This window comes from Columba livia, chromosome 1 (genome assembly GCF_036013475.1).
Source record: "Columba livia isolate bColLiv1 breed racing homer chromosome 1, bColLiv1.pat.W.v2, whole genome shotgun sequence".
NCBI classification, from domain to species: Eukaryota; Metazoa; Chordata; class Aves; order Columbiformes; family Columbidae; genus Columba; species Columba livia.
The window spans coordinates 1,229,156-1,239,803 of NC_088602.1; the positions used below are offsets into that span (position 1 = coordinate 1,229,156).

The 10,648-nt window shown below is 60.5% G+C and overlaps 2 protein-coding genes across 5 annotated transcripts; one reads left to right on the top strand and one right to left on the bottom strand.

Annotated features, from left to right (window-relative positions):
* Positions 1–1,414: 1,414 nt before the first annotated feature.
* On the top strand, positions 1,415–7,109 carry LOC102098954 (transmembrane O-methyltransferase homolog). 3 transcript variants are annotated; one of them, XM_065049731.1, is made up of 5 exons: positions 1,415–3,046; positions 3,097–3,197; positions 4,739–5,022; positions 6,473–6,669; positions 6,744–7,109. In XM_065049731.1, exons 3-5 carry the CDS (start codon positions 4,761–4,763, stop codon positions 7,107–7,109), a joined length of 825 nt encoding a protein of 274 aa, XP_064905803.1. In that variant the 5' UTR covers positions 1,415–3,046; positions 3,097–3,197; positions 4,739–4,760. The 3 variants fall into 3 exon arrangements, with proteins under 3 accessions (XP_064905803.1, XP_064905801.1, XP_064905802.1); XM_065049729.1 differs by lacking the exon at positions 1,415–3,046 and having other exon boundaries at positions 4,625–5,022; XM_065049730.1 differs by lacking the exon at positions 1,415–3,046 and having other exon boundaries at positions 4,709–5,022.
* A 17-nt stretch (positions 7,110–7,126) lies between these two features.
* Positions 7,127–10,473, bottom strand: ANAPC15 (anaphase promoting complex subunit 15). 2 transcript variants are annotated; one of them, XM_065049735.1, is made up of 4 exons: positions 10,211–10,473; positions 7,677–7,736; positions 7,421–7,587; positions 7,127–7,342 (listed from the first exon to the last, which is right to left on the bottom strand). In XM_065049735.1, the coding sequence occupies exons 1-3, from the start codon at positions 10,328–10,330 to the stop codon at positions 7,462–7,464; spliced, it is 306 nt and encodes a 101-aa protein (XP_064905807.1). In that variant the 5' UTR covers positions 10,331–10,473; the 3' UTR covers positions 7,127–7,342; positions 7,421–7,461. The 2 variants fall into 2 exon arrangements, with proteins under 2 accessions (XP_064905807.1, XP_005504446.1); XM_005504389.3 differs by having other exon boundaries at positions 7,421–7,558; positions 10,211–10,458.
* Between the last annotated feature and the right edge of the window lie 175 nt (positions 10,474–10,648).

Consider the following 10,648-nt stretch of genomic DNA (forward strand, 5'->3'; position numbering starts at 1 on the left):
GGGGCGCGTGCGCGCAGGTGTCGCTCCCGTGACCCCCCAGTGACCCCCCCCGGTGACCCCAGTTCCCCCAGTGCCCCCCAGTAACCCCCTGGTGCCCCCCAGGGCTCCCCAATGTCCCCCCCAGTGCCTCCAGTGAACCCCCAGTGCCCCCCAGTAACCCCCTGGTGCCCCCCAGTGCTCCCCAATGTCCCCCCCAGTGCCCCCCAGTGAACCCCCAGTGCCCCCCAGTAACCCCCTGGTGCCCCCTAGTGCTCCCCAATGTCCCCCCCGTGCTCCCATTGCTCCCAGTTCCCCCAGTAGCTCCCCCAGTGCCCCCCCGTGAGCCCCCAGTGCTCCTAGTACCCCCAGTGACCCCCAGTATTCCCCACTAACTCCTCAGTGCCTCCCAGTGACCCTCCCCAGTTCCCTCCAGCAACCCCCCAGTGCCTCCCAGTGCTCCCAGTGCCACCCAGTATCCCCAGTTCTCCCATTGCTCCCAGTGACCCCCCCAGCAACCCCTTGTGCCCCCCAGTGCTCCCAGTGCCCCCCAATGTCCCCCCCAGTGAACCCCGATGCTCCCAGTGGCCCTCAGTATCCCCAGTTCTCCCATTGCTCCCAGTAACCCCCAATAACCCCCAGTGAACCCCAGTGCTTCTAGTGCCCCCCAATGTCCCCCAATGCTTCCAGTGACCCCCAGTACCCCCAGTTCACCCACTGCTCCCAATAACTCCCCAGTCCCCCCCAGTGACCCCCAGTGCTCCCAGTGACCCCCAGTTCCCTCATTGCTCCCAGTTCCCCCAGTATCCCCCAGTGCCCACCAGTGAACCCCCAGTGCTCCTATTGCCCCTCTAGTGCCCTTGGTGACCCCCAGTGTTCCCCAGTAACTCCCCAGTGCCTCCTGGTGATCCCCCAGTGCCCCCCACTAACTCCCCAGTGCTTCCTGGTGACCCCCCAGCGCTACCCAGTAATTCCCCAGTACTCCCACTGCCCCCAGCCCCATATCAGACCCCAGTTCCAGTATGGGGACCCCAGCTCCAGTACCAGCTCCCAGCCCCAGTATAGGGACCCCAGTCCCAGTATGGGAACCCCAGTTCCAGTATCAGACACCAGTCCCAGTATGGGGATCCCAGCCCCAGTATCAGACCCCAGTCCCAGTATGGGAACCCCAGTTCCAGTATCAGACACCAGCCCCAGTATGGGGATCCCAGCCCCAGTATCAGACCCCAGTCCCAGTATGGGGACCCCAGTTCCAGTATGGGGACCCCAGTTCCAGTACCAGCCCCCAGTCCCAGCATAGGGACCCCAGCCCCAGTATGGGGACCCCAGTCCCAGTATGGAGATCCCAGCCCCAGTATCAGACCCCAGTCCCAGTATGGGGACCCCAGCCCCAGTATGGGGATCCCAGCCCCAGTATCAGACCCCGGTCCCAGTATGGGAACCTCAGTTCCAGTATGGGGACCCCAGTCCCAGTATCAGACCCCAGTTCCAGTATGGGGACCCCAGTTCCAGTATGTGGACCCCAGTTCCAGCATCGGGACCCCAGTCCCAGTATGGGGACCCCAGCCCCAGTATGGGGCATCAGATCCCAGCCCCAGTATGGGAACCCCAGTTCCAGTATCAGACCCCAGCCCCAGTATGGGGACCCCAGCCCCAGTATCAGCCCCCATTATCAGCCCCCAGTCCCTGTACAGGGACCAACTTCCCCGCCCCCGTCGGTAACTGGTCCCCAGTAACCGGAGCTGCTGCAGCCGCGGTGCCACCATCAATAATTGAGCGGCAGCGCCGGGGCTGCCGGCCCAGCGGCCTCTGCCTGACGCTGGGTCTGGGTCCTGAGTCCTGGGTCCTCAGTCCTGCTCCCTGGATCCTGCCTGCTCCTGCCTGAGTCCTGAGTCCTGGATCTTGAGTCCTGATCCTGCCTGAGTCCTGATCCCATGTACTGGGTGCTGATCCTGCCTATGTCCTGATCCTGCCTGTGTCCTGGATCCTGAGTCCTGGATTCTGAGTCCTGATCCTGCCTGGGTCCTGTGTCCTGCACCCTGCCTGCAGCCTGCCTGAGTCCTGATCCTGAGTCCTGATCCTGAGTCCTGATCCTGCCTGAGTCCTGGATCCTGAGTCCTGGATACTGCCAGAGTCCTGATTCTGAGTCCTGGATCCTGATCCTGCCTGCGTCCTGGATCCTGAGTCCTAAGTCCTGGATCCTGCCTGAGTCCTGATTCTGAGTCCTGGATCCTGATCCTGCCTGTGTCCTGGATCCTGAGTCCTGAATCCTGATCCTGCCTGAGTCCTGGATCCTGAATCTTGGATTCTGAGTCCCGATCCTGCCTGAGTCTTGGACCTTGAGTCCTAGATCTCGAGTCCTGATCCTGCCCGAGTCCTCATTCTGAGTCCTGGATCCTGATCCTGCTTGAGTCCTGGATCCTGAGTCCTGGATTCTGAGTCCTGATCCTGCCTGGGTCCTGTGTCCTGCACCCTCCCTGCAGCCTGCCTGAGTCCTGATCCTGCCTGAGTCCTGATCCAGAGTCCTGATCCAGAGTCCTGATCCTGAGTCCTGATCCTGCCTGAGTCCTGATTCTGAGTCCTGGATCCTGATCCTGCCTGAGTCCTGGATCTTGAGTCCTGATCCTGCCTGCGTCCTGGATCCTGATCCTGCCTGAGTCCTGGATCTTGAGTCCTGATCCTGCCTGAGTCCTGGATCTTGAGTTCTGGATCCTGATCCTGCCTCTGTCCTGGATCCTGAGTCTTGGATCCTGATCCTGCTTGAGTCCTGGATCCTGAATCCTGGATTCTGAGTCCTGATCCTGCCTGAGTCCTGGATCTCAAGTCCTGGATCTCAAGCCCTGATCCTGCCTGAGTCCTGGATCCTGATCCTGCCTGAGTCCTGGATCTTGAGTTCTGGATCCTGATCCTGCCTCTGTCCTGGATCCTGAGTCTTGGATCCTGATCCTGCTTGAGTCCTGGATCCTGATCCTGCCTATGTCCTGGATCCTGAGTCCTGGATCCTGAATCCTGGATTCTGAGTCCTGATCCTGCCTGAGTCCTGATTCTGAGTCCTGGATCCTGATCCTGCCTGTGTCCTGATTCTGAGTCCTGGATCCTGATCCTGCCTGTGTCCTGATTCTGAGTCCTGGATCCTGATCCTGCCTGTGTCCTGATTCTGAGTCCCGGGTCCTGATCCTGATCCCCCCCGCACTCTGCCCGCTCCCCACAGCAGCTCTCAGGTGGGTGCCACCGGCTCTGTCCCCTCGGTGTGGCTGGGGACCCCCAACAGTGCAGGGGGCGGGTGCAGGTTTTGGGGTGCAGGATATGGGATGCACACTTCGGGTGCATGTTTGTGGGTGCAGGTGTTGGGGTGCGGGTGCGTTGCACAGGTTTTGAGGTGCACATTTTGGGTTGCAGGCTTCAGGACACAGGTTTTGGGGTGCAGGGTGTGGGGTGCTGGTTTTGGGGTGCAGTGTGTGGGTGCAGATTATGGGGTGTAGATTTTGGGGCGCATGTTTTTGGGTACGGGTGTTGGGATGAGGGTGTGTGGCACAGGTTTTGGGGTGCAGGGTGCACATTTTGCAGCAAAAGCTTTGGGGTGCTGGTTTTGGGGCACAGGGTGTAAGGTGCAGGTTTTGGGGTGCAAGTTTCAGGGTGTTGGTTTTGGGGTGCAGGGTGTGGGTGCAGGTTTTGAGGTGCACATTTTGGGGCACAGGGTTTGGGGTGTGGGGTGCATGTTTTGGGGTGCAGGTTATAAGGCATAGGGGTGTGTCACAGGTTTTGGGGTGGAGGGTGTGGGTGCAGATTTTTGGGTGCATGTTTTTGGGTGCAGGTTTTGGGGTGAGGGTGTGCGGCACAGGTTTTGGGGTGCAGAACGTGGGGCTGCACATTTTAAGGGGCACATTTTGGGGTGCAGGTTGAGGGGTGCAGGGTGCACATTCTGGGGTGCAGGTTTTGCGGTGCATGTTTTGGGGTGCAGATCTTGGGGCACTGATTTTTGGGCACACATTTTGAGTGTAGGTTTTGGGGTGCAGGGTGTGGAGTGAGGGTTTTGGGGTGCAGGTTTCGGGGTGAAGGGTGTGGGTGCAGATTGTGAGCTACAGGATTTGGGGCACAGGTTTTGGGGTGCAGGGTATGGGGTGCATGCTTTGGGGTGCAGGTATTGAGGTGCACATTTTGGGGCACAGAGTGTGGGGTGAGGGTTTTGGGGTGCAGGTTTTGGGCACAGGTTTTGAGGTGCACATTTTGGGGCATAGATTTGGGTCCAGATTTGGGGGGTGCAGGTTTTGGGGTGCAGGTTTTGAGGTGCAGGTTGAGGGGTGCAGGGTGTGTGCTGTAGGTTTTGGGCACAGGTCTTGAGGTGCACATTTTAGGGCATAGATTTTGGGTCCAGATTTGGGGGTGCAGGTTTTGGGGCACACGTTTTGAGGTGCACATTTTGGAGCACAGATTTTGGGTGCAGATTTGGAGGTGCAGGTTTTGGGCTGCAGGTTGAGGGGTGCGGGGCGCACATCCTGGGGCGCAGGTTTTTGGGCGCAGCCTTTTGGGTGCATGTTTTTGGGCGCAGGTTCTGGGGTGCACGCTTTGGGGTGCTGAACGCGGGGTGCAGATTTTGGGGTGCAGCGCGTGGGTCGCGGATTTTTTGGGTGCATATTTTCTGCCGTAGGGTGTGTGGTGCAGAGTTTGCATCACGGGGCCAGCAAAACCAAGGGCTGCGCCGGACGGTTCCCCCTGCGCCACCCCCTTCCAGCTCGTGCCACACGTGTCCCCAACACACCAGCTCCCCAGGGGACCCCTCGGCCATGGTGTCCCCGGCCATCGCTCTGGCTTTCGTCCCGCTGCTCCTCACCCTCCTGCTGCGCTACCGGCACTACCTGGCGCTGCTGTACCGCGCGGTGCTGCGGCTCTGGCTGCGCGACCGCCTGAGCGGCGTCCCCCGTGAGCACCGCGCCTTCCAGTACCTGCTGGCGCACGCGGTGCCTGGCGACCCCCGGCACGTCCTCAGCACCTTCGACCGCTGGAGCTGCCGCCACGAGCACCTGAGCTGCGTGGGGCCCGTCAAAGGTGAGAGCGGTCTATGGCACGGCTGCGGCACCACCGGTGAGGCCGTGGCGCTGGCGGCGTGGTCGTGGCGTCATTGGCACGGCTATGGCACTGTTGGCACAGACATGGTGTCATTGGCATGGCCACAGCAGCGATGGTAAAGCTGTGGTGCAATTGATTTGGCTATGGCATTGTTGGTATGGCCATGGTATCATTGGCACAGCCCTGACACCATTGGTGTGGCCATGGTACTGTTGGTATGGCCATGGTGTGGTTGGCATGGTCACGGCGCCATTGGCACAGCCATGGCACTGTTGGTGTGGCCATGGCACTATTGGCAGGGCAGTGGCACGGTTGGCACGGCCATGGTATCATTGGCACGGCCACAACACCACCAGCACAGCCATGGCACCATTGGTATGGCCATGACACTGTTGGCATTGCTGTGGCACTGTTGAGATGGCCATGACGCCACTGGTGTGGCCATGGCACTGCCGGCATGGCTGTGGCATCATTGGCATGGCCACGACACCAATGGCACAACTGTGGCACCACCACCCCAGCCATGGCACTGCTGGTGCGGCCATGGTACCATTGGCACAGCAGTGACATTGCTGGCATGGCCACAGCACCACTGGCACAGCTGTGGCACTGTTGGTGTGGCCATGGCACTGCTCATATAACCACGGCATGGTTGGCATGGTCACGGTGCCATTGGCACAGCCATGGCACTGCTGGTGTGGCCACTGCACCAATGGCACAGCCATGGCACTGCTGGCATGGCTATAGCACTGTTAGTGTGGCCATGGCATTATTGACACAGCTGTGGCACCCCTGGCACAGCCATGGCATCATTGGCATGGCCATGGCACTGTTGGTATGGCCACAGTATAATTGGCACGGCAGTGTCACCATTAACATTGCTGGCACGGCTGTTCCGGTGTTGATACGGCCGTGACACCATCAGCACGGCCACGGTGTCATTGGCACCACTGCAGCTCTGTGGACCTGGCCATGACACCATTGCTGAGGCCCCAGCACTGCTGGTATGGCCACGGCATGGTCATGACACCATTAGTGCCAGCCATAGCATCATTGGCACAGCTGTGGCAGCACCAGCACGGCCACGGCACCATTGACACAGCCGTGACACCATCGGTGTGGCCACGGCACCGCTGGCACGACCACAGCACCGTTGGCACAGCCTCAGTGTCATCAGCACAGCTGTGGCACTGTTGGTGTGGCCATAACAGCGTTAGCACAGCCGCGGCACTACTGCTACGGTCACAGCACCAGGTCAGGACTTTGTGCCCCCAAGTGCCAGGGGGACAAGGCAGCTCTGGCGCAACCGTTCCCCTCCATCCTGCCCCTCTTGGCACCAGGGGACCCCCGGGGGAGGGGGGACATGGGGAGGGGGTGACACGGCCCCCGGTGTCCCCGCTGTGTCCCTGAGGACTCGGTGGCCCCGCAGGGCGGATCGTGGAGCGGCTGCTGGCGGAGCGGGCGCCGCGGCGGGTGCTGGAGCTGGGCACCCACCTTGGCTACGGCGCGGTGCTGCTGGCAGCAGGGCTGCCGCCGGGCGCCCGGCTCTACACCGTGGCGGTGGAACCGCGCCACGGCGCCGTGGCCGAGAAGGTGATCCGGCTGGCTGGCTTCGACGAGCGCACGGTGAGCACCGGGGCGGGGGGGGGGTACACCGGGGGGGACCCCGATATGGTGACACTGAGCAGGATCTGGTGCAGGTGGAGTTGATCGTGGGCCCCACGGACGCGGTGATCCCGTGGCTGCAGCAGCACCACGGCCTGGCCCAGGTGGATTTTGTCTTCATGGATCACCGCAAGTGCTGGTACCTGCGGGACCTGCGGCTGCTGGAGACTCACCGGCTGCTGGCGCCGGGGGCCACCGTCCTGGCCGACAACGTCCTGTTCCCCGGCGCGCCCCATTTCCTGCAGTACGCCAAAACCTGCGGCCGGTACCGCTGCCGCCTGCACCGCGCCAGCCTCGAGTACTTCCCTGCCATCCCCGACGGCATCGCCGAGCTGCGCTATGCCGGGGATGGCGACCCGGTGCCCGGCGGGGACACCGGGGTGCACCGGGGCCCCCGTTAAACAGGGTGTGTGGGGCCTTGTGCCCGTTTCTGAAAAACTGAGTTTATTAAGAAAATACACCACATGCTTCCCCAGCATTGCTCTGCACCCCCCCGCAGCTTCACCCTGCGCCCCCCCCGGCACCAAAACGCTCCCCGAGGGTTCCGCCACCGTTAGGGGGGCTCAGGCTCCCCCAAACCTCTGGCTCAGATCATCCACTGGTCCTGGTCCTGCTCTGCCCCCTCCATGTCCACCTGCGGCAGGGAAACGTTTGAGCCCCCCCAAAGCAGAGTGGGGATCTGGGGGGATGTGTCCCCCCCGCCCAAATTTACCTCGTTAATCTCCCCATCATCAGGCGACTCATTATAATCGTTCATCTCGTCCATGTCCTGCATGTCTTCGTCGTCCTCTGAGTCCTCCTCGCTGTCCTCGTCGTCCTCGTCATCCTCCTCCTCCTCCTCGTCATAATGCTGTGGGGACAACAGCTCCAGCGCCTCGCCTGGGGGGGGATGTGACCCCCACAGTGTCCCCGCGCTTCAGACAGGGCTGGGGGACACCCCTGTCCCCTCCCTGCGGCGCCGAACTCACCTCGGATGCCGGTTTCCCAATGGGCACCAGGTTGTTGTCCTTCTCAGCGATGCTCTGGAGCTGGGGGGGGAAAACGGAGGGTAAACAGGGAGAAAAAAGGGGGTCAAGGGGGGGTTGAGCATCCTGAGCCCCTCCAGTGCTTCTCGCTGGCAAACTGAGCCCAAACACAACGTTTTTGGGTTTTTACACCAAAAATATAACCCAAATTCTGTTCAGCCAGACAAGCACAAGCGCTGCCGGTAATTAAAGCTCAATTAAAACCCTCGCCCAAAACAAGGGGTCTCAGACCCACCCAAGCGCCAGGGGTTTAATTACTGATTGGAATGATTTAATTGCAATAATTTAATCACCTGGATACTTTAAAAACAAATCAAATAAATCATTGAAACGCATGGGATTTTGCCCCATATTCAGGGCTGTGGTGCCCACGCACAGAGCAGAAACCACCGCCTGCCTCCTTATGGAGCTTAATTAATTAACGAGGAGCTGCTCAAGGAGCCTGGAGCCAGCAGCAGGACAAGTGAAAAGGTGATATTAGTTCAGGGTAACGTCTTTCCCTCCTGAATGAGCATGAGAGAGGAGAAGCAAATAGAAATGATTGTCCAGCCTGGCCTGGGATGTCTCCAGGGATGGTTCATCTACCACCTCTCTGGGTACCTGGGCCAGGCTCTCACCACCCTCAGGGCAACAATTTCTTCCTCATGTCCAGCCTGAATCTCCCTCCTTTAGTTTAAAACCATCACCCCTTGTCCTGTCACAACAGGCCCTGCTCAAAAGTCTGTCCCCATCTTCCTCAGTGGTAGATGAACCATCCCTGGAGACATCCCAGGCCAGGCTGGACGGGGCTCTGAGCAACCTGAGCTGGTGAAGATGTCCCTGCTCATGGCAGGGGGGTGGAACAGATCATCTTAGGGTCCTTTTCAACACAAACTCTTCTGTGATTCTGTGATTAAAGGGTGGGAGGAGCGGAAAGACAGACTATTTTATCATCAAACCCGTGTGAGATGCTGTTCCCAGCAGACACAGCCAAGGGTCACCTTGCTGCACGAGTTATGTCACAGCCCCCGGGGTGTTCCATCTCGCTCTCCCACACTACATAGCCTGTTGATTAGAAGTTGAAAGAATTGCCTGGAAATCAGTGGATTTTAATCTTGGGTGACGCCTCAATTGCAGAATATCCTGAGCTGGTAGGACCCACAGATCACAGAGCCCAACGTCTGTCCCTGCGCAGGACACCCCACAGGTCACCCGTGTGTCTGAGGACGGTGTCCAGTCTCTTGTTGAACACTGTCAGGTTGGGCCGTGACACCTCCCTGGGAGCCTGTTCAGTGTCCAGCACCTCTGGGGAAGAACCTTTGCCTCATGTCCCACTGACCCTCCCCTGGTTGTCTCCAGCCTGGTAACCAAAGTGCTGGGAGATTCCTCAGGGGTGGGATCTGCTGAGCAGCTCCTGGGACAGTGTCTCTGGACCTGGGGAGACCACACCTGGAATCCTGTGTCCAGTTGTGGCCCCTCAGTTCCAGCAGGACAGGGAACTGCTGGAGAGAGTCCAGCGCAGCCACCAAGATGCTGGAGGGAGTGGAGCATCTCCCGTGTGAGGAAAGGCTGAGGGAGCTGGGGCTCTGGAGCTGGACAAGAGGACACTGAGGGGGGACTCATTAATGTTTACAGATATATAAAGGGTGAGTGTCAGGAGGATGGAGCCAGGCTCTTCTCGGTGACAGCCAATGGTAGGACAAGGGGCAATGGGTGCAAACTGGAACACAGGAGGTTCCACTTAAATCTGAGAAGCAACTTGTTCCTGGTGAGGGTGGCAGAGCCTGGCCCAGGCTGCCCAGGGGGTTGTGGAGTCTCCTTCTGTGCAGACATTCCAACCCGCCTGGACACCTTCCTGTGTAACCTCATCTGGGTGTTCCTGCTCCATGGGGGGATTGCACTGCATGAGCTTGCCAGGGCCCTTCAACCCCTGACACTCTGGGGTTCTGTGGTCTGGCTGAACCAGGGGGAATGTGCTCCAACATGGGCGGGTTGTAGATGGGAGTCTTGTACCCAGAGCTGGTTCAACAGCGGCTGAACATGAGCCAGCGTGTGCCCAGGTGGCCAAGAGGCCACAGCATCCTGGCTGGTACCAGCACTGGTGTGGCCAGTGGGACCAGGGCAGTGACCGTCCCTGTGCTGGGACCTGGGGGGACAAACCGCCAATCCTGGGGGCAGTTTTGGGACCCTCATGCCAAGAAAGGCCTTGAGGTGCTGGAGCGAGTGGAGAGAAGGGAACGGAGCTGGTGAGGGGCTGGAGCACAAGTGTGATGGAGCGGCTGAGGGACCTGGGGGTTCAGCTGGAGAACAGGAGCTGAGGGGAGACCTTCTGATCTCTGAACTGCCTGAAAGGAGCTTGGAGCCAGGGGGGTCGGGCTCTGCTCCCCAGGAACAAGCGCCAGGAGCAGAGGAAACGGCCTCAAGTTGCGCCAGGGGAGGTTGAGGTTGGATGTGGGAACAATTCGCTGCCCTCGGTTCCCCGTTCCCTCCCCGCTCACCCAGGCCTGGTGCTGCTGCTCCTGCTGCTGCAGTTCGGTCTCGTCCACGCACGGCCGGTCGAGGTTGAACCACAGGGACTCGGTGACGCGCGGCAGCAGCGACGGGAACAGCGTGGACATGGCGGGACACGGCGGGACCGGCCGGGACACACCGGGACACCGACGCGGCGGGACCGGCCGGGCCGCGCCGACCCGGAAGTGGGAGACGCCCCGCCCTGCGCTGAGTGGAGGCCACGCCCACAAGGACGAGGACGGGAAAGGGGGCGTGGCCCGGGAGGGGCGGGTCGGCGCTGCCTGATTGACAGCTGGAGGTGTCCGCCCCCCTCCGCTTGGTCCCGCCCCGGCATCTCTGACCCCCCCCGGGCACATCTGTGACTCGTGGGCATCTGTGACCCCTCCCACAGGCATCTGCGACCCTCATTGGGGGGTACCTTCCCC